Source organism: Bactrocera dorsalis, unplaced genomic scaffold (genome assembly GCF_023373825.1).
Source record: "Bactrocera dorsalis isolate Fly_Bdor unplaced genomic scaffold, ASM2337382v1 BdCtg007, whole genome shotgun sequence".
In the NCBI taxonomy this organism is placed as follows: domain Eukaryota; kingdom Metazoa; phylum Arthropoda; class Insecta; order Diptera; family Tephritidae; genus Bactrocera; species Bactrocera dorsalis.
This window is the reverse complement of record NW_026038058.1, coordinates 347,844-371,670: the sequence shown is the minus strand read 5'-3', so window position 1 is coordinate 371,670 and position 23,827 is coordinate 347,844. Positions and strand designations below refer to the sequence as shown.

At 34.6% G+C, this 23,827-nt stretch overlaps 1 protein-coding gene and 1 long non-coding RNA gene across 2 annotated transcripts; one reads left to right on the top strand and one right to left on the bottom strand.

Moving 5' to 3' along the window:
• Nucleotides 1–2,193: 2,193 nt before the first annotated feature.
• LOC105228252 (uncharacterized) lies at nt 2,194–18,607 on the top strand. The gene is made up of 10 exons (XM_011207996.4): nt 2,194–2,394; nt 11,182–12,140; nt 13,944–14,107; nt 14,304–14,449; nt 14,569–14,774; nt 14,890–15,082; nt 15,369–15,600; nt 15,662–16,501; nt 16,580–16,719; nt 16,792–18,607. Exons 2-10 carry the CDS (start codon nt 11,260–11,262, stop codon nt 16,969–16,971), a joined length of 2,982 nt encoding a protein of 993 aa, XP_011206298.2. The 5' UTR covers nt 2,194–2,394; nt 11,182–11,259; the 3' UTR covers nt 16,972–18,607.
• LOC125779927 (uncharacterized) lies at nt 18,393–23,805 on the bottom strand. Its single transcript, XR_007423461.1, has 2 exons — nt 21,260–23,805; nt 18,393–20,953 (listed from the first exon to the last, which is right to left on the bottom strand). It is a non-coding gene; the product is annotated as an uncharacterized LOC125779927 (long non-coding RNA).
• Nucleotides 23,806–23,827: the final 22 nt, after the last annotated feature.

The following is a 23,827-nucleotide window of genomic DNA, read 5'->3' as shown; positions in this document are numbered from 1 at the left end:
TGGACTCATCAACACCTTCACCGACTCCCTTCCCGTGAATGGCGTTCTTGGAGTCAAACCACCACCCATCACAGACGAAGAGCTCGAGTTGCAGTTCTGGATATTGTAGCAGGTTAAACTCCTACTTTTCCAGAACTCTGACATACCCAATGTATGTTCTGCATGCAACGAGTCTCCACATGACACTGACCACCTCTTTGCATGCCCTACCAAGCCTACTCATTTAACACCCTTTTCCTTTTGGTCCGACCCCGTCGAAACAGCACGTTTCCTGGGCCTCCCGTTAAATGATGTCGACGACAACACAGATAACCCTTACCATCCTAACGGGGATTGAGAAACCGTTAAAACAACAACAACAAATTAATCCCCTCGGAATGATATCTAAGCAAATGGAGCAGATCTCCTCCATTACTCCAAATAGTTAATGGGATGGTATTAGGTAATTTGGTAGTTGAGTGGAGGACACAGCAGAATCATGGTGCATTCTACATGAGTAGAAATTGATACATACATGTACATGCATATGTACATATACATATACCACTTAAAGTATGCTGGTATGGAGACTCTTATAAACAGTAACGTAACGTTTTGAGTTTAGTCACTCTGATATGTACGAGTATGTACATATGTATTTTCTTATTTGCACTAGATTTTAACTGCAACAGTAATAGTACAAGTATGTACATTCGTTATCAAGAAAATCTATTGACGAGGTCATGAACCGGCCTGGACTAACCCTGAAATCATTATTGAATTAATCTTGGGACGTTTAAACTAAACACAAGAAGCAAAGTACATACATAAGTATATACAGTCGTGGACAAAAAAAAATCACACTTTCAAAATAAATTTAAAAAAATCCACAAAGCTCCTGCATGTAAAACAACGAGCATGCTGTTAGGAGCATTAGAAAAAGCAAGGCCGATCCTTTTAAATTTTCCCGAGAAAAAGTGGATGGTATAAAGGAAAAATTTTGGTTTAGCGTATCCAGTAGACTTGAACAAAGGTGCTCCAATTATGCTCAGTTGTTTGGACGATAGAGTTGAAAAAAACCATCACTGTCCAAAAGGCTGAACTTTTCTGAAGAACATTTAGAAAACAACGTCAAATTTTGGAAAGTAGTACTTTGGAGCGATGTAACAAATGATTCGATGACAAGCCATTTGTTCATTCCTCCAGAAATCGGGCATATAACTCTAGATACACTACAAAAACCGTTAAGCGCGGTGATGGTAGCGCGATGGTCTGGGTGGCGTTTTAGTGGTACGGCGTTGGACCATTGGTAAGGATAGATGGTAGAATGGAATCGGGAAGGCTTAATACGCAATTCGACAAAGTAGGTGCCAGAAGTTAGTAGAGAGTTTGCCCGACGATGTCAAGCAATTTTGTCAAAATGTGGACACTCTTCAAAGTATTAACGTTGTAAGTGCTTAAAAGCAATAATTCTTAAGAAATTACAAATAATTTTCAGTAGAAGCGGGCTACTCTATGTCCAGACCAAAAAAAGCAAATAAAACCTTAATAATATTAAAAAATATAACGATTAAAAAACCAGTATAATATTTTCTACATAAATTACTTATTCCACAACTTATACTATGCTAATGAAAAAATTCAATTTATTTTCTGTTTATATAATACACGTCGTTTTATTACATGCTCAAAGTGTGCTATTTCTTTGTCCGTGAGGTTTATATTAAGTATGGGTCATGTTTTTTTAGTTCGTTTGCAGCATTAACTAAATCTTTTATGTGATATAGAAGAAGAAAACAGATCATAAAATGTTAAATAATAATATCAAACATTTGTTAACAAGATTATGATTTGCAAAAATGGTTGGCTGTCGGATATCTTAATATGCTGCCCCACGCCAAATGTTATCTGAATTTGAAAAGTATATTGCACTAACTTCATTGGTATATTGAGTAAAAGAAAATTCCGATGCCTCAAACATTTCCTATTTATTTAGAATTCATAACTAAATGTCAGAGATAATAAATGGCATTCTCTCACATCAATGCTGAGAGCGCAAAACTTTACATTCGACAAAACATTTTCCAATCAACATTAAATTTTGTTTCGTTAATTTATTCGTTAAGTAAGTGGAGACTAGTACAATTTGTTGTCTCATTTTTATGATGTTAAGCGGCCACTTGGCCGACTGACTGATAACTTGTCTTGCTCTATGAGCTGCTTATGCCTCAGTTTAATTTTGTCGTGTATTGTGTTCGGTTGAAATAAATTCGTGGTTGTGCTGTTTACGACTTAATATGTAGCACGCAATTTAAAAACTAGAAAATAAAAACAAGAAACAAATTTATAAGAATAAATAAAAAGCATCATCTTTAAAATCCAAGAAATAAAAATAAACCAATAGAGTTTCGGAAGGTTGGTTTCGCGTTATAGTGCTTGTCAATATATTTTACTGCCTATAAGCTTTAGCCCTAGAGTGCTATTGGTGACGAAAGCATTAAAGCCGAGTTACGATGTCGATGTGAAATGAAAAAAAAAAATCTATATTATCTTTGTGCATGTAATTTGTTTTTGTTCGGTTTGATAATTAATATAATACGAATCGAGTCGAGTGTTTTACAGTGTTTACTCGACTGCTGAGAAGTTCAGGGAATTTTCGCCTTGACGGAAAAGTCGCTACAATTGCAGTTCATTTCTACAGGTCTAACTACCCTTTTCTCTTTTTTCGTATTCTTGATCGTAGTGCGATATCTGAGATACAGAAAACTTCAAGGCCTTTACGCTCGTCCTCCATTAATCATTTCGCTATTAACCACCTCCCCAAAGTCCAATGAAAACGACAGAACAAATACGAGAAAGGTAAAATATTAAAAATAAAATCGAAAAGAGCCAACAGTGTGATAAAGCGGAACCGAATATAAATCTACACTGATAATGTGAATGTATTAGTATGTTTATTTGACTCAGTTCAAATGTGTTCGTTTATTTACTGTGTATGAGCGTATTGACAAGTATATAGATACATACATATGTACATGAACGTGTACAAATGGTCTGTAAAATAAGAATAAGACGACAGAGGAAAATGTTACCAATGAACATACATACTTATATATATTTATATATATATATAGATGTATGTAGGAGTGCCGTTTCTAATTTAAGTTTGAGCTGTATTGACTATACACTACATAGAGATGAAAGCCCTTTGTTGCTTATACGCCATGCTTTCCTGTAAAACGATGCATACATATACATACATACATACATAAATATATGTGTGCACATTCATATTATTATGTATTGATGTCAAAACATGATTAAATCTGTATACTCAAGAATACATAAATATACAAATTGTATATATGGATATTTATTGGGCAAAATACAAAGTCATTAGTAAATGTATGGAAGTGAACAAGCATCCATGTGAGGGCTTTTGAAAGCTCCATACGCTGCTCTTTATATCTACACTTTCTACAAATTTTTGTGTTTCCACCTTCCTCTTTATTTCTCATTCTCGTTAAGTTCTCTCTCACAACTTATGGTTCGGCCAAAAAGAGTATTGGGTTTGTGTTTTGATTATAACTACCGCCAGTTTGTCTGTTTACAGTATATACATATGTACATACATACAATATATGTATGTACGTACATATATACAGTGTTTATATAAAATCGCTGATATCCATGTGTACATGTACATATGTATATCCAACATACGAATATAAAGAAACTGTAAACTTACATATGTACATTTTCACAAAACATTGGCTGAGGCAGAGGAAACTTATTTTAGTTTGAGCCAGGTAATAATAAAGTACAATAAAAATAAAAAAGGGCATAAGTTAATTGATAACTATAATTATCAAATTTAGATGTCATTTAATAATTCATGTACATATGTATAAAATATATGAACGAACAGATATTTGTAGCTACGAATATGTATGTATGTATCTCGCACTTCAAAGAGAATTTTAACAAAAACACATCACAAATAAAAATATAACACTCATTTGTATGGCATACAAATAACTACATATGGACATATGTATTTGTGCATACATATATACTTATGTATGTATATGTAGCTTTTATAAATATAAATGGTTAGCTTTAATTTATGAATAGACGATTACCGCTTAATTGAAACTATTTCAACAAAAACCACAAAGAAGTGGGATAGATTTTTAAAAAGTGCCTATTTAAAAACAAAAACGAAAGACAACCATTTGTACCACACATATGTATGTAGATACAACAGTATATTACGATTTTATATTTGAAAGAAAAAAATTAAATTCTCGAAAAACTGTATAGTCAATAACAAAAATATTTGAAAATAAATCAGTCGCAGTGGTTTATTTTTAATTTGTTGGACCCTATGAAAAAGCTACGACAAAAGTTACTTACATTATAAGGTAAGACTAAATTATTGCGCATACGCCATGGACATGCTGCTTCATGAGCTGCTCCTATTTAAGCCTTGTATAGTAATACTTAATTGTAGAAGACATTTCGATAATAGAAATAAGAAAAGTAGAATAAAATATTGATTGAAATAAAATAAAATGATCAAACTGAAGTCAGCGAAAAACACAATAAAGGGCGTAAATATTTACAAAACTATATAACAATATAAGTATGGATTGAATATATATACTAGTTCATTCATACATATGTATATATGTGTATATTTATATACTTTGGTACGTATGTATTTAATTAAGTATGAAAATGTAAGTACGTATGCTATTAACCGGTTTGTTGTTTTTAAAACTGGTAAGAAATAACACGTACATACAAACATATGTACACACATACACATGTTTATATGAGTATAAAAAGCTTCAACCATAAAAACAGCTTTCAAACAAAAAATTATTCTTTTACAACGCGATTATCCGATATAAATGTTTATTTATATTAAAACGAATTTATTGTAAATATGTGTGAGCTGAAGTTACATTTTAAATACGAATATGTAACTCGGTTTTTTTAACTGAATGAAATGGGAATTATAGTAAATTCGAACAAAGAATTATATTGAAGAAATGGCATGTGCAAACACATTTTTTAATAAGGTGTTTTGCGCTCCAACATTTATTATAAATGCCAAGCTAGAAATTCTCCGCAGCCTTCTTAAATCTTATAGGGTAGAACTAAAGACAAAATCCCTGCTTTTTATTCAACAATTAAATTAAACATCGATTATGATATGTCCTCCGATTGTAGACAATTCCTCCGTAATTTTTCATAACTCAGAGTTGTAAACATTAATAACATTATAGTCGATTAGATTAGACTTCAACATGATTAAGATCTTCATAACTGTTGGATTGTTATGTCATAATATTGAAAATATAGCAATTCTGCAATTCGTCTTTACATAAAACCCTAAATCTGTTTCGATTCGTTTTAGATGTTACAAAGAACTGCTATGTGGATATATCTAAGCCGAGTTTACAACAACGCGCCAGTCGTTTCTTCTTTTCACAAGGTGGTGCCAATTTTAGATTCCAAGCAAGGCCAGATCCGGCGGGTACTGCGGAGAATACTTTCAGAGCTGGGCATTCGGCCGACATGACCTAGCCAGTTATGTTTTCACTGGCATTCAGCAGGCTGGAGAAGTGTTCCATCCATAATTTCAGGATGCTCTGGGCATCAGTCACTACGTCAACTCTGGGGGTTCTGCAAGAGTACGATCCGGTCTTGAAACATTCTGTTAGTCGCCGCATCTTTTTGTAAAATTTTCGAGCATTACCCCTGTCCGCTAGCATGTCAATATCTTTGTACTCATGCATTACGGGCTCTCTATTTTTTTGTCCGCAAAAGTGTCTCACTTCCCTCATAAACTCTCGGTATCTAACCCATCCCTCACGCGTTGTGGTCCATTACGAGTTAGGCAGTCTGTTTTCTATCCTCTGCGACACGGCACTCCTAATCGTACCATCCGTTCTTTAGCCTTTTCCGGAAACCAACGATTTCGTTTGCAGCTGTAAAGAGTTTGAAATGCCGTCCCACAGTTCCATTATACCGAGTTGCTGATGAGTGCTCTCAGAAAGCAGGCGTACGGTTGCGTATCTTCGCTGCAACAAGATAGGAGTCCGAGTCAATGGTAGGGCCTCGGAGCAAACGCGTCGGGGGCTAAGAATCAGCGTTGGGTTGAAGAATTTCACTTTTATGCGGATTGTGGCTAAACGTTCATCCACAGAGATGAATGTCAGGACTCGGCGACGCAGTCTCCCGTCACGAATCCCACACCAAATTTGTGCTCGTTTCATGATCACTGTAGTAAATGCCACAAGGACCTATTCGTCTCAGTCCTTGCCCTAAAATCGTAGCTCTTAATACGTTTGCAGTGGTCGTCATCGAAAGGGTTAGGTCTCTCATCCGAGGCTGTTGTATATTTTTCATCGGGGTGTTTTTTTCGTGGCGGGTCTCAAACCTCTGGGAAGAGATGATTCGCCTCTTCACTTTAGCTCGCCTTTAAACAGATGTTTTTTTGCTATCCAGAGGATAATTGATCTAACACATGCGTGAACTTCTATATATGGCAGTATAAAAGTATGAATTGAGGAATCGTGATACATTTTGGTGTGTAAATAATTTTAAGACCAAACCTGATACTATTCTGATAACTGTCAGAATTAAATTTGTTGTGAATTTCAGGAAATGTACCTTTTCTTTATTAGTTTTTTTTTTGTTTAAAAGAGTTAAAAATTTAAAACAAGTTTGCAATCATAGTGAATTGTTCTCTACTAACTTACTACGCAATTAATCCACTGGCTCTCGATATTATTTTTTCAGATTTCAAAAAACCTAAACAAGGAATGAGGGGCAAAGTTCGGGTGCAGCCAATATTTTATACTCTTGGAACTTGCATGAATCAAACCGAGGGAAATACCTTAAAGTACACAACTTCAACCAGAGGCAGACTTTGATTTATGCAAGCTGCAAGAGTATATATGTATATATATGTACATACTAGAGACCCGTCCACGCTTTACTGTGGCTGACACATAAATTAGTTAGATATAGTTAGTTTATAACTATTAGTTAATGAGATAAAGCATTTCTGCGAAGCAACTTGTGTTAGTTTACATAAAAATGGATCATAATGCATTTCGTGTGTTAATAAAGCATTGCTTTATAAGGAAAAATACTGTTGCACCAGGGAAATCCACCGTTGAAAAGAGACTTGCTAAGTTGGGCAGAGGCGAAATGAACATCGAGGGCAATGACGCCCTAGAGAGGGAAAGCTCTGTGCAAAGTGAATGGCTCGAGAGTTCATAATCTAACAAAAACAAATAATTGCTGATTCTGAGGAGTCTTCGAGTGCTCTTTAATGGTAATAAAATCGAATTTTTGCGTCGGTGTGAGACAAAAGAAGCATGGCCTAATCATTTCACACTGGAGTACATTCTAGTGGACTGCACAAGATGAACCGGTTCTCAAGCGTGGAAAGACAAAAACGTCGGCTGGCAAGGTTATGGCATCAGTGTATTGGGATGCACATGGTATAATATTCATCGACTGATTACAGAGCCAGTTATGAATCATTGCACTGCATATTTGATTACAGTTAAATTCTACCATTCCCAATTTTTAGCAATTGTATTATTTTTGTGGAAGGATCAGCTTGAAATTGTACGCATATACTTCATCGTTTCATTTTAAATATTCCTCACTAAAAAGCTCCCATAATAAACGCGTCCGATCGCTAATGAATTCAAAGTGCTATAGGGAGAACGGCGGCCTCCGACGTGCTATTTATAGATACGTTGCGGCCGGTCGGTACCGTGCCAAACTCTACGTCCCGCGATTTTTAAATCTGTAATATCTTCGAAAATATTGATTTAAATCATATGGTGTAATGGGCCATATAGATCTATAGTTAAATCAACGTATTTAAGGTATTAAATTGGATAAAGATTAATGCTGTATTGGTTAAAATCGCTTCGAAAATTAGCCATTATTTGTCGTAAAAAGTAAATGACCAAAATGTTATTGTGGAATATCCATAAGAGATAGACATATATCATAGCGGAATTTTCTGTATACCTTTTCAATATATACAATACTTAGTGCATTAGTGCAATCTCGTAGAGTTCAGCCTGCGTTTGCAATGTAAGCGGCAAAAATGTAATAATTTGCGACATCACATTAGAAACCTCAAAAATAACAATTTTTTTTCAATATTTAAAAAATTTAATGTTAATATACATATAAACCTTCCTCTTCAATCACTCTATCTATTAAAAAACCACATCAAAATCCGTTGCGTAGTTTTAAAGATTTAAGCATAGGGATATAGGGACAAAGAAAACGACTATGTAGTGATATATAGTATACATATACAGCTCATACACTGACAGACATATTCGACATAAGATGAAAAATAAAAGTCATCATGCCAAACATATGTAGTATATAAGAGTTGGAGGTACATAGTATCGACCCGTTCTTACTACTAATAAAATGTTTCCTGAGATTCATTAAGGTACCTCACCTACCATCACCAATCATATGGAGTAAAGTCAGCCGGATGTTATTTGTTTGGGGGATAGGTCAAATTTTCGCCCATTTTAAACACAAAGGTTCACTGTTATTAGTAAAGCACGCTCTCTCATTTCAATAGAGATAACTCACATGTTGGCCAATATATGTGTATAAAGTCACCCAGAAGTTCGAAAATCGTTTCATTAGGTATATGGGAAGTATTGCCCCGATTCAACCCATTTTTGACACACAGACAACTCATTGTCACGAAAGGCTTCTCCTTAAATTTTTGATTATAGGGTGGCATATTCTAAAGATATTATTCCTGCAAAGGTTTATCTCGTTATATTAATTGCTTCGTGAATTGTACACTGGAAAGGAAAGAATTAGATTAAATTTAAAATTTGATTATATGAGAAGTAGGTGTGGTTGCAGTCCGATTTCGCCCATTTCTCACTATTACATAGGAATGTGAGAATAATGTCACGTACCAAATTTTGATTTTGGCTAAAAGTGGGCGGTGCACCCTCATCATCCAGTTTTTACCCTGACTCCCGTTGAGCACTCTCATAAATTAGGTCTCTGGCGTATTTAGTTATTGATTTATTATTTAGTAATTTTTAACAGTACCGTTATTTTCTTAATTTTCACACTGTCGGTAGGGGTTCTTATAGGATTTATCTTGAGCGAAATTTGTTATTTCGGAAGGATTTGCTCCACACCTCGATAATCGAAGGAAACTCCCAACATTCATTCATTCATTTTTGACCTGCTTTGACGTGAATTTTTCGGCTTTGGCTCACCTTAGCCACGATATTCGGCCGATTGATCGTCTGTGTCCGAGTCGTAAACATAAATCCAAGGCTCATCGTCTGTAATAATACGTTTCGTGACATCCTGGTAGTCGAAAATCATTATTTTACAGCCGAAAAACGAAAAAATTTAGTGATTTTGGAATCAATTGTGCTTTAATTTTTTTAGGCCCAAATTATTTTTCAAAATGGTTTTTACTGATCATTCCGATATTCCAAGCACCAATTTCTTTATTTTACTGATGTGTTAATCCTCTGTTGATCTTGGTTGCCATATTGAGCGTGGCTCGTTGTCAATGCGTTCTCGATCCTCTTTAAATAATTTATACCAGTCAAAAACAATTGCGACAGTCGTTGCTTCTTTTCGCAAGTTGGCGCCTATTTGAGAGGACTTTACTTCTCAATTGCCTACTCAGTCCGAAGTAGCACCTGGAGTTGTTGGCAAGAGATATTCTGCGTTGGATTTCGAGGCTGACATTGTTGTTACTATTAATGCTGGTTCCAAGATAAACGAAATTATCTACATATTCGAAGTTATGACTGTCAACAGTGACATGGGAGCCTAGTCCCGAGTACGACGACTGTTTGTTTAATATTTAATTGATATCTTAGCTTTGAAAATTATCGTAATTATCAATAAATTTTTATGAAAAGTTACAAAAATTATATCTAAACGCGCTATCAAAATCGAATTTTACCACCCTCATCGTAGTCACCGCTTGTTTCAAATTGTTTTTTTTATTCATATTGATTTGTGGAGTTTTGCAAAAATTTTTTAAGAACAGTTTGCAAAATGATTGCAGCAAACAAATTATCTTGCTCTAGAGCCTCTTGTTTATTGCTGCAAAATTTTTTCCCGTTATATTAATTACTTCGTGATTTGTGTAGTAGAAAGTGAAATAATCAAGTGGAATTTTAAATTGAGCCAAATGGGAAGTAGGCGTGGTTGTAGTTCGTTTTCACCCATTTTCACACTGTAACAAAGGATTATAAGAAGAATGCTACGTACTAAATTTAGTCGAAATTGGTCGGTCGGGTCCCGAAATATGTGATTACACCTAAAAGTGGGCGGTGCCATGCCCATTGTCCAACTTTCACACCACCTTTCATACCATCTCGAAGCTAAAATTTAATAGTTTTGGCTTAACTAGTTATTGATTTATTGGGCTTTTAGTAGTTTTGAACTGTACTGTTAATGGAGTTATTATTCGATTTCATCCATTTTCACACCTTCGGTAGGAGTTCTCATAGTATTCGATCTTAGCAAATAACATATAGAGGTCGGTGGCACAGCCACTTTTTAGAAATTTTTTACCCACAAGTATCCCTTGTTACTGCGAGCCCATGTGTCAAATTACAGTTTTATATCTTAATTTAATGCTTAGTTGTGGCAGTTTATATGTTTTCGATTAATGGCATTTTGTGGGCGTGGCAGTGGTCCGACTACGCCCATCTACGAACTCGCAATTTTTTTTGTACTAAGGAACCTGCATACCAAGTTTCTTCAAGATATCTCAAATTTTACAGTTACAGCTTGCACGGACGGATTTGCACCGGGATTTCAAATTTTATCCTCATCCGGATCATTTATACATATATATGTGTACAACCGTTAGGGGAACAAAAGTATTATACTCTGTAGCAACAGGTTGCTAGAGTATAAAAATTATTATTTTCGCGGCCCCCTTCTTTGGGGACCTTAACTATGCAACCCCATTATGTACATACTAGGTATATAGGTACATATATTAAATAACATTTATGAATTTTAGTCATAAAACGGAAAAAGGTAGAAAGTGTTTGGGTGCGCCCGATCTAAACTCTTTTTTACTGCATATATGTACATATGTTTACATATAGTAAATAGATGTGTATTCTTTTACAGCTTGCTGGTTTGAGAAAAACATTATGTTACACAGTTTTAATGCGGATTGAAAACGTTTATTAGACTGTGTTGTCCGCCATGAGCACACCTGAAGCACGCAGTGAAACTGTTACTTCCGATGAAGAAGATTTTAAATCGGTCATTCCGCACAGCTTTGAAGATGTACCAAGTACATCAACAGCTCAACAAAGCGATAAGGAACTGCTTAGCCATACCGATTTCGAAAAAATGGATTCCGAAAATGACCCCAGCTCTAACTTCAGTTGCCGAATATGGGAGAATGTTGATGATTTTATGGATGATAATTTATCCACCTTAAATGCTACTGAACATGACGTTACCACATTGACTGAATCAACTTTAAAAACATCGGACTTGGGCAATCTCCTTGAAGTGGAAGATAAAAAAATATGTGTGGATAGAATTGATCCATTATCAAGCTCATTTCAATCAGATTTGAATAATTCAAATATGTTTCAAGTAACTAATACGATTGATACATCTAAAATAGCCAGTAGTACACCGCAATTCACCAGCGGAATCGAAAATTCCAATATCTATAATGACAATGTTGAAGAAGACATTAAATTTTCGCCCAGAGAAATAATCCTGCAGACACCGTCCACTGAACAGTACAATTACAATTTATCGCTTCCTTCATCCTCACATGTTGGTCAATTGCATTCGCCGTCATCTTATGGTCATCCGTTACCGTCAACGCATCACGAGTTGGACCCTCATACATTCGTACGTCCGCTCATGCAGCCACAACAAACGCACAGTCAGCAGTCCTATGGACAATATTCAACACCACCTGGCTATCATCCCAATATGTGGTATCCGAATGCACCATACGGGTCATCAAACAGCTACTACAGGTCTTGCAGTGGTAATCGATATTCTAATTACGGTAGTTATCCTCACGACCCCATGCTGGATATGTTGCAACTTTCTAATAGGTAAGTATGCAATAAGTTCACTTTTATTATTATTCAGAAGATGTTTGCTATATAAAGAATCAAAAGATCGGTTTCTAAAAAAAGCCTCTTATTGCGAGTGTAAAGGATGGCCCGATAGATGTTTTACCTACAAAAATTGTTTTATGAAGGAAGGAGTGATTTTAACACAAAACGGTTTTTTTGATATGAGATGGTATTTTAAATCCATAAATCGGAGCTATTGACGTAACAATGCAGCGACGTTCTTGGTAGTCCAAGTGGGATCTTTTTTGACTTTACATGTTGAGTTTTAGTAAACTAATATCAACAAATACTAAGTTTTTGCACAAAGTAAAAGTAAATTGGCATCCACAAAAAAATTATATGAGTATGCCAGGCTGTGAAACTTATATACAGTCACCTAAAATGCAAAATAACGTATCATCAAAAAATTCGAAATTGAGTATTTTATTGATTACGATTCACTACTTCAAATTACATACATACATAATATTACATATGTCCAACATTTTCAGGTTCTGCGCTCATATATGAACCAATTTTAATCAATATTAAAATTTGTTTACTCTTGTTCCATTTTATTTCGTGTTTCATTCACGCCACTGTAAATTTTCGAAAATGTTGTTACGTTATTTTGCATTTTAGGTGACGATATGTACATACACATGTTTGTGCATACCTATGGCAACATGTAAAAATAGAAGAAAACTTTGATCATAGTTGGTGTTTGAATATGTAAACAAACACCAATGGTAAGCACAATGATAATATACTAAACTGTGAGCGCTTATTCTATTGCTCGTATTTGCATCACGTGCTGGGACTAGACGTTGTTATTGTAGGTAAGTCTGTGGAGCGGAAGAACTCCGTAACCGCACTTGCACGAATCCGAAGGCAGTCATCCCACACATCTAACATCTTAACTCAGCACGATGCTGATGAACCGCGTCATAATTTTCAATGCAAAGACATGGCGACTAAGACCCCATATGGCGACTAAGAGAGCCCTGATAGTACATAATCATTTACTTACCATTGAAAATAATAATTGCGAACATTTCTTTTTATAGAATCTATTCAGGTTAATCTTATCAGTAAGGATGCGTTTGTTTACAGAAAAATTCACTTAATATACATAAGTCATTATTATGCAAAAACTGAGCAACACAGCAGTAATGAGCAAGTTGTTGCAAGTCTCATTAAATTGCACTCGTAAAAGAGAATTATTAAATAATGTTTGCCTCTTTTCCAAAGTAAAATTTTGATTTTTGTGTTAAAAAAATAAATCTAGGAGTTAATAGCACAGAAATGCAACTTGCAAGATTTTTAATTTACACCTAGGCGTGTATTATATTCATGCATAAATATAGGCGAGTATATTTATAATTAATATCAATGCATTGCGCGACTTCTTATTCCGCTTATTCAACTCTTTTAGCAAAATAACTTACTTAACGATATTTTAAACAAAAATAAAACAAAAAACAATAAAAGTTTGAGTAAAGAAAATTTTATAAATAATTGTGAGATTGTGGTCAGAATTGTACCGATTTTAAATTGATTAAAATTTGCGGACTAAGCTGAAGAAATGTAAATGTTAAGAATCGAAAGTTAAATTGGAATTTTATATTAAAAGCAATAGAAAATAAACAATAAGCAAATCAAAACTGCTTTATTACTTAATTCTTTGATGCCGTTTAAGTCAAACTAAATAACTCACTAATCCAGCCTAGATCTAGTGTATCTTAGAATATTAATTTCTGACTAGATCGATTTTTAAATAAAACTTCTTTAATTGTATAGTGGTCGCGAAGCAAGGAATCGGGCGGAGAAAAATAGACGAGACAAACTAAACGGATCGATTCAAGAGCTTTCCACGATGGTTCCACATGTTGCAGAATCCCCCAGACGTGTTGATAAAACTGCAGTCTTACGTTTTGCTGCACATGGATTACGGCTACAATACAGTAAGATTTATATTATCTTGACAAGAAATACATAAATATTGCGTGGCATATTCCAATTTAACGCTGAATTTATCGGAAGTGAAGTTCGTTGTACTTCGTTTAAGAGAAACTGGCTACTCTTATAAAATAAAAAAAAATTGAAATTAAACGTAGAATTTGAATATAAAAAAGTTAATATTTATTTTTGTTATTGCAGTATTTGGAGAAAGCCTTAATAACCCCCGCCCTCAATATACCGATTCATTAATGAAGCTTCTAGACAGGTTTTTTATAGCTCTTACATGCCACGGGCAAATTGTCTTAATATCGTCAAGTGTTGAACAACATTTGGGCCATTGTCAGGTAAAGAGAAAAAAGATGAAAATAACAATGTGTTAATAATAACTACAATCTATCAAATACGCCTTTGAACATCAAGTGTTTATTTAAAATTATTTGTGGATACCCACTTTTATTCTCAGACTGATTTATACGGACAAAATATCTTAAATATTACACATCCCGAAGATCACAATATGATGAAGCAACAATTGATACCTTCCGATTTGGATGAGCTTTTTGATTGGCAGGTCGATGATGATTCAAATGAACCCAAATCTCGAAGTTTAGAACAAGAAGAGTACATAGATAGACGTTTGCGCTCGGATAAACGAAAGTTCACCGTTCGGTAAATGTTCAATAGAAATATGCATTTATTTGTGTACATATTTCGTTTATTTAAAAACAATTATTAATTCAAAAGAGTCATGCTAACTCGGATGTTATAATGAACGCTTTTACAGGTTAGCCCGGGCTGGTCCACGCTCAGAGCCTACTACATATGAAATAATCAAAATCGAAGGGAATTTTAAACGTAGCAATGCAGCACCGCGGGGCACAAGAATAAACACATTTCCCTCTAACATACATATGATAAGACGGTCGCGCGGTCGGGATGATACGATTCCGTTACACGCAATAAGTGGAAATGACATTGTAAGTATGCATATACATACAAATGTATAAAAGCAGAGAACTACCGAAAATTACATGAGACACCAAGTCCTAAAACGCCGTGTCACTGTAAAGAAATAAGAAGAAGAATAGGAAGAATCTCGAAATAAATAGCCACAGACTCATTTTAAGGTCACATAACTTTTTCCAATTCATTCGATCTATTAGACGAGATCACGTATATTCATTGAATTTTATAGTAATATGAGGAATATGAATTTACCATACATACATACATATGTAACGATGAATATTTTTTTACATGTAGGTGTTAATTGCTACAGCCCGAATAATTCGACTCCCAAAAGTTATTAATAGTGTGACAGTAGCTAATGCAATGGAATATAAAACGCGGCATTTGATTGATGGTAGTATTCTTGATTGTGATCAAAGGATTGGACTTGTAGCTGGTTATATGACTGATGAAGTAAAAAATTTAAGTCCTTTTACATTTATGCATCAAGATGACATGAGATGGGTTATTGTAGCTCTACGTCAAAGTAAGCTCACAATTGTTTATAAAAATATATTTTTTTTCTTTAAACATTTAATATACAACAGTGTATGATTACCGTAATTCTACTGGAGAGTCCACCTATAGACTTATGACCCGCAATGGACAATTTATTTACTTGCGATCAAAAGGTTATCTAGAGGTGCAGGAGGAAACAAAAGAAGTACGTTCATTTTTTTGCGTGAACACTCTTCTGGATGAAGAAGAAGGAAAACGGCAAGTTGAGGAAATGAAATTGATGTATTCCCCAATTGTAAATGCTAAAATTCCACAAACTTCGGTGGATGAGCCCGCTTCTAAAAACCCTCGACAACTTGAAAAAGCAGTACTTTGTCTAATACAAAATTTGCAACAATCGCCAATTGAAGAAGAAGATGATGATGGTGCGTCGTCGGCAGAAAGTTTTAGCAATGAATATAGAGCTCCAGACTTCGGTCCAACAACATCTGCGGCAGCAATGCATCGATTTACGGCTGCTTCTCTCTCTACTCCATACTCCTCCATTCGATCTGCAGCCTATCGCTTCGGCAGATCAGCTAAAACACCTCCACTTGCATTAGTCCCACCCGAAACTGCTTCGGTCAAAACATCAATATCAAAAAGTGTAAATGTAGTTAATGTCACTGCAGCCAAACACTTACCAAGCAATAAACAAGAAAAAGCGGTAGATGCAAATCACTGTGAAGCAAGAGAAGGAAGATGTTTATGCCAAGGTATGAACACAAAGTACTGCAATTATTGCCAATCAATGGAAAATCAGATAGCAAACTCCTCGCTCACGCCCATAGGAGGGAGTACTGCGACAGATATGCCAGGTAATAAGCGCAGTGCCGAACCTATCCACACACAAGAATTAAAGTTGCCTAAAAGACGTTTGAAGAGCACAGGTACCTATTGTAAAATTATATAATAATAAATATTATAATATCAATAATCCTGATTTGAAAATTTAATCGATTTCCCAGAAATCGAGCATGTGCTTTCGAATTCACTGGACCAATTAGGTAGAACGCTAGATGAACAGCTTAACGCAGCAATTGAGTTACGTGACAAGAGTAATAAATACGAGATGCCTAATTCTAATCATAGGATTGACGAATTAATGGTATGCTTCATTGATAATTTACTTTTACACATTTTAGATTACTTATTATCAATGATATGTCTTTCATTCAAGGAGGAGCACCAATTGCAGAGTAAAATTTATGTCAATATCAAAAGCGAGTACGAAGTCCAAAAACAGAATAAATGCATCGATGCCAGCGCAACGAAACACACAACAACAATTACTCCACTAGAATCGATCTGCATTCAACAGCAGCGACAACTGCTAAGTGATGATGATAATGATGAATAATCTCGATTAAGTCCGAAACTACAGGAAGCAAAGTGGCAACGAATTAGTTAGTTATGTTGGCCGAAAACATATACATACATACATGTTTACGTTCGCTTATACCTATGTATGTATCTTATCAATCACTTAAGGTTTCGTGCAAGTGATACTGACAGATCAAAGTGCTCAGAATAGACTTTCATTTCAAGCAAGACAAACTGAATGAATGGAACTCTCAATTTAACGAAAGTATAATTATTTTATTTAGGCTTGAATGAAGGTCGGCATCAGATTGCCAACTACCTCATTTATTTGTTATACAATACTTACAACTCTAAAATAATTTATGTATGTACCATATACCATATATATATATACAAATATACATTTATGTATATACATATATCATGTGTTAATGTTAAATAGCAAATGTATGTTCATATTAAATGTATGTATGTGTCATATGAACTACGCTTCTTTCGTGTCTGATAACGGCAAAAGAGTGATTTTTTTTTGCTATTAGCAATAATGTATTTGTATACATATATATATATATAGCTACATGGTATGTATTTATTTGAATGCATTTATAATAAGAACATAGAGCCACTTATGCAAGGAAGTTTGTTAAGTACTTATGTACATATATACATATAAATATGTTAAGTATGTGTATTGAGCAAATGTATTTAGATAAGTCAAAGGTGTTTATCAACAATGTACTATATATACATATGTATATATAGGCTTGAGCATAGGTTATATTTAGTGTATAGTGTACAACACAATATATATGAATAAGCTGAAATATTAGTTTAAATATTGTGCACAATATGAATTTTAAAGATAATGTACAGGAATTTGAGTGGTTAAACAAAATGTATAGGAACACAAAATAGCTCTAGATTTTATAATCGTACCTACTAGATTTTATAATTGTACATATACTTATCACATAAAAGTGCACTCATTCGCTTTTAAATGTAAAACTCTTAACACTAAGTACCAATTATTTAATCAAACAAAATTCATTAATAATGACAACGAAAAATGTTGTAGGTATTTATAGTATAAATATTTAGGAAAACGTGGAAAAGACTGTTCAAATACAAATAACTTAGTTAATTAATATTATATAATATAAAATTTATCGTATGAACTGATTGAGTGCATGAGGATAAATGGAATGCATGAATGATTATTTATGTATGTATCGAATAAATATGCCTTTGTATATTTAATTTCAAATTTATACACCTAGTTATATGTACATACATATGTATACCGAATTAGTGAATTTGTCATTGTTCATTTTACTCATACAGATGACTAGATAAGTTCGCAAGCGGATGATGGTATGTTTATATACTTTAATTTATACATATGTAAGTACAATGTATGTATATGAATGAGTATAACTTTTAAGAAGTTTTCTAATGAAACTCAATGTTATATATATATATATATATATATATACATATATATAGATGTTAAATGTTTTGCATTTGTTTTAAGATTAGAAATTGCAACTGTAAACTCTTTGTTACTATTTACACTCACGTGCATATAGGCATTACTATGTACTATTTACTATAGATTAACATGCGCATCAGAAAATATTGTTTTAAATAAAGATTTCATGCGAAGAATTGCGAAACTGGTATTTTTTCGTACTACGCTCATAAACCATACAGACACTGAATTGACTCGTATTTCCCGGCCAAGGGACATATACATACGTACATCCTCCATATCACCCGAAAAAAGGTGCACTGCTATGTGGTGATAACTTCACACAAATTCACCGCTAATACCTCAGTATTAAGTGATTGTAATTTGGAGATTCGATAACTGGTATATCAGTGCTTTTCCCAGTAGTGCATACAGCTATGGATCGCCTCCCAGGAGCATCAATAAAACATTCCTACAATACGTCGATGAACTACAGCAATTTAGCCACGTAATTTCGGATGCGACAAATTTTAAAGGTGTACTGAACGATATTTACAGTAAAGTTATTAATATTTTAAATAATTCCCTACCAATGAATTGCGTCCATGGAGTCGAAACACCACCCATCGCAGACCGCGAGTAGGACTGTCGCGTTAGAGTGACTCTAACGCACATTCGTTCTGCTTAAACTTATGGCCTACATGCAAAAATCCCTCACATAGCACTAACCTCTTTGCATGTTCCACCAAACGAAGATCTCACCGAACAAAGAACGAATTTTAAATATAAACTGATAATTGCTAGTTTTATACACACCGTGAAAGTTAAACCAATGGTAAACTGTGTACTGCAACAGGACCATTCCTCCACTAAACTATTTCCTGTAATATTTTAAATGAGCAGACGTTTTTCCACTAAAACCACCAAAAATGTATCGTTGTCTTTTAAATCTTGCATTGCAAACTTTGCATGAATGTTGCCTATTCATTTTTAAACTCGTGTAATATAGTTACAAAGTATAATATAATATATGTATTTGTTCACCAGACGATTGTTTGTATTACCTAAAATTAATCGAAATACATATGTATATGCACATGCAGTAATATATACAAATGTTCAAGACGAGTTGATATCCGGATGTCTGTCTGTCTGTCTGTCCGTCCGTCTATCTGTATAAGCGATAACTTGAGTAAAAATGAGATATCGTCATAAAGCTTTCAACATGTGTTCCTTGGTCGAATCGGAATAACGAGTTCGTAGATGGACATAAATGGAGCACTGCCAAGCCGACAAAATGCCATTAATTGAAAACCTAGTCAATTTTCGGACTTTCCACTTTTCATTTTATTAGCAGACATGTGTAGACACTGGAAAATAAATAAACACTTATACTTATTTGAATATATATGTATGTATATACAATATAATTTGTTAATATTAAATCGATTTAAAATCACTACTACTAAGTGTTCCGACTAAGTTCGAGTGTAACCGAACATTTCACTTAGTTTTGCAACTTGCCACAATCAAAGCCAGGGAAATACCTTCAGGTGCATAAGGTTTGCAAGTTATAGTTTTTCACCCGATTTTACCTATTTCAGTGACAAAGATGCACCGTTATTTAAAAAACAACCCTAATTTTATTAAAATAACTATCACATTTGCCGATATCGCATCACGGGAAGTCCGAAAATCTTTCTATTAGGTATTTGGGGGCTAAAGTAATTATTGATCTGATTCGACCCAATTTACCGATATTTCGATAAAAAGTTCGCAATTGCAACTTTGATCCCCATATTCTTTATCAGGGAACTTGAATAGTTTTGGTTCGATTTGGACCCTTTTTAGTCATAAGGTGGCCTACTTTTACCCCGAATAGTGGGGGCAAAGTTTTAACCTGCTACATTAATTAGTGAAGGTTAGATGGAAATTAAATTTATGTTATATGGGAGGTAGCTTTGGTTGTAGTCCGCTTTCCACCAGAAGTTAGAATAATCTTATGCACCGAGTTTAGTTGAAGTTGATTAAGTTGGTCCTGAGATATGTAATTTCACCTAACAACAAACACTTTTTGTATTTCGATGTGATTTCACCTAAAAGAGGGCGGTGCCACGGCCATCGTCCAATTCCGACTCCAGATCTATCTCGATTAGTTTTAGGTAATTTGCTTCGTGTTTGCGATATTTACATACTAGACATATGTTTAAATAATTAACTCAAATTAGTTACATTTAATGTGATTTGTCTGTTAGTCTGATTTAAACTATTTTAGGCACAAGGAAACAATGTTATTAGAGATATTAGATATTGAATGGTATATACAGTATAAATTCAACCGGAAGCAGTGGCGGATTTAAAGATTTCCGATTGTTGACTTTACAATTTTTACCTCCGCTACCAGTTTCTGAAGTTCGATACCTTAGTTCACAATTACAATAACCTTTTTTCCGGGTCCAGACTGGACTCAATGCCAGCACAAATAAGAAGGATGTAGAACAGCCGGAGGGTTGGGTTTAGTATCGCGCCGGTTAATTTTGGCTCACTGTACCTAAACGGGAGAACCAAATTGAAAGTTTTAAACACACATGTATACTTAAATTATTGAACTTTATTTTAAAACATATTTTATAAAAATCGGTTCACAAATTTTTCCAAAACTTCACTTTAAAAAATGCTATTTTTTGCAAATTTCTCAATATATGCTAGTGTATTTTCATCTGTTGTGCATTGTACCAAACCAATTATGGATACATTTTCACGCACAGATATTACTTATGAATTATAAAAACCACTAGTAATGTTTTTAATTGCTTTTGATTGTTAATTTCTTTGTAAATCTTTAAATAAAATACACCTTTTTCTGCTTTAAGTCCAATAATGCGAAAAACCAAAATGACTGCCTAATTTGAACTGTCAAATTGCCGAGAAAGCACGAACAAAAGGGAATAAATTAAACCCAGTTAGCAACAAATGTGTGAAGTGAACGCGAAAAGGTCTTCAGTGCTAAAATATTGTGGATGGCGTAGCCGGTGTTGGACCGGCCAGGGTTATTTTTTTAAAGCGCGGCCGAAGGCCGCCCACGCAAAAAGGAGTTCTATGCGAAAAAAATTGATACACCCCGGTGTTGGACCGAGCAGGGTTATTTTTTTTGAAGCGCGGCCGAAGCCGCCAACGCAGAAAGGAGTACTACACGAAAGTACATCAGTCACTCCGGGTATTCGCTCGACCAGGGTTATTTTTTTAGAGCGCGGCCGAAGGCCGCCAACGCAGAAAGGAGTACTGCACGAAAGTACATCGGTCACCCCGGGTATTCGCTCGACCAGGGTTATTTTTTTAGAGCGCGGCCGAAGGCCGCCAACGCAGAAAGGAGTACTACACGAAAGTACTTCGGTCACCCCGGATCCCTTTGTATCATTAATAGATGCAATTAAATATGTATATACATTGCACTGAAACATTTTTGTTTTCTTTATTTTGATTTCTTGTCTATACAAAAATGTTGGCTGGGTTGTATTGGTTTCACTTTGTATGGAAAAATTAGCAAAAACACTGATTTTTGGTCATTTTCAAAGGGCTCCCTAGAGGTCTATAGGGGCTCTAGGGGGTCGAGGGAGGGTTTATTTAAAAGTTCGATCCTTCCTCTTTCCAATAAGGGGGCGTGAGGGGGGTAGCCCTCCCCTGTTTTTCTCCATAAACGATACTAAACCGGCGCGATATTAAACATTTCCCGTATTAAGACTTTATTTTATAAAATTAGTATTTCTGTATCCAATATTAACATAATATTAACTAGATTGAAGTATAAAAGTTGTCGGACTTCATTGTTTGCATACAGATTTATCAGCAGAAATAAAAGGTAAATTTTAAGATACATATGTATGTATATAAAATTGGATGTATAGAGCTATAACTAGATCTTTGGTTTACACATAATTTTCGTGCCGTTATTTAGCTATACCGACCAAAGTAGGGTTGTCGAAAAAATATCGATACATCGATATAATTTTTTCAATGTAACAATATTTTTGAGCGATATTTATTATTTCGATATATCGAGGTATCGATATAATGTTATAAGTATTGAAAAGGTATAAAAACGATATTTTTATGATCAACAATTTCTAAATCCTTTTTTATACCAACTATTTAATCCAAACAAATACTCCTCTGCATTACTCCCACAAATTACGTAAAGTAATAGAAGCGTAATGCAGAGAAATATCAACCGTCCCAACATCACTCAACAGGCGAAAGAGGAGAAAAAGTAAAGATCTTTTCCCGCGTTTTTTACAAAAGGATTGTGGGCACACTGTTCTTCAGAGTTAGGTGTCATACAAGATCTGATAATATTGCTTACCCCATTTAAGCAAGCTACTGAAGAAATTAGCGGCGATCAGTACGTGACTTCAAGTTTGGTGATTCCCATTGCAAACTTACTTCAGAGAGGCCTTGAACAAGTGAAGCTTTTCACCGAATTTGGTATTGCTGTTCAGAAGAGTTTGCTAAATTTAGTTATTGCAAAACTAGAACCACTAGAGCGACATTTACATCTGGCCAAAGCAACAATTTTAGACCCACGCTTTAAGCGTATTCATTTTAGTTCAGCGCTAGCTGTTTCCACTGCAATAACCGAACTGTCAAAAGAAATACGTTTAGAACATAGGCGTAGAGGACAACTTTCGCCTGAACTCAGACCCACTCGCACTACCATAATACCAAATTTCGAAAAATCTTCGCCGTCGTTGTGGTCCGGACATGAAAAAATTATGATAGATATTGCTGCAGCTTCAGCAAACTCTTTACTTTCAACTTCAACCAGCAGTAGCGAACTAAAGCTATATCTAGATCAGCCTATAATACCCAGAAAAGAGAATCCAACAAAATTCTGGTTTGATTGTCGTCATATTACCCCAGTCCTTTCCGACATAGCTCTGAAGTATTTGATATCGCCTGCGTCCTCGGTTTCCTCGGAGAGAGTGGCATCTGCTGTGAATCTCGCAGTACCCAATAACAGAAACCGGCTTACAGCCGAGCACGTAAATCAAAGAGTTTTTCTTATGCCTGTATCAGATAAATATTGGTTTGATTAATAAATAACTAATGTTTTAATTGTTGTTCTTATTTATTAAAAATTATGTGAATTGGTTAGTATTTATCTAGTAAGGTAAGATGATTAAAGTAGATTAGGCCAAATATTTTTTTTCATATCATACCGATATATCGATATATCGATATTTTGAAATAAAAATATCAATGTCGATATTGATATATTCAAAAATGACCGATACAATATATATCGATACTTTATTCCATTTCCGACATCCCTAGACCAAAGCAAAAGGTATAATGGTGGCAAAACAGTTTGGCCAAAATACCTATGCCAGAATATGTATATTATATTATGGTATAATTTACATTATCT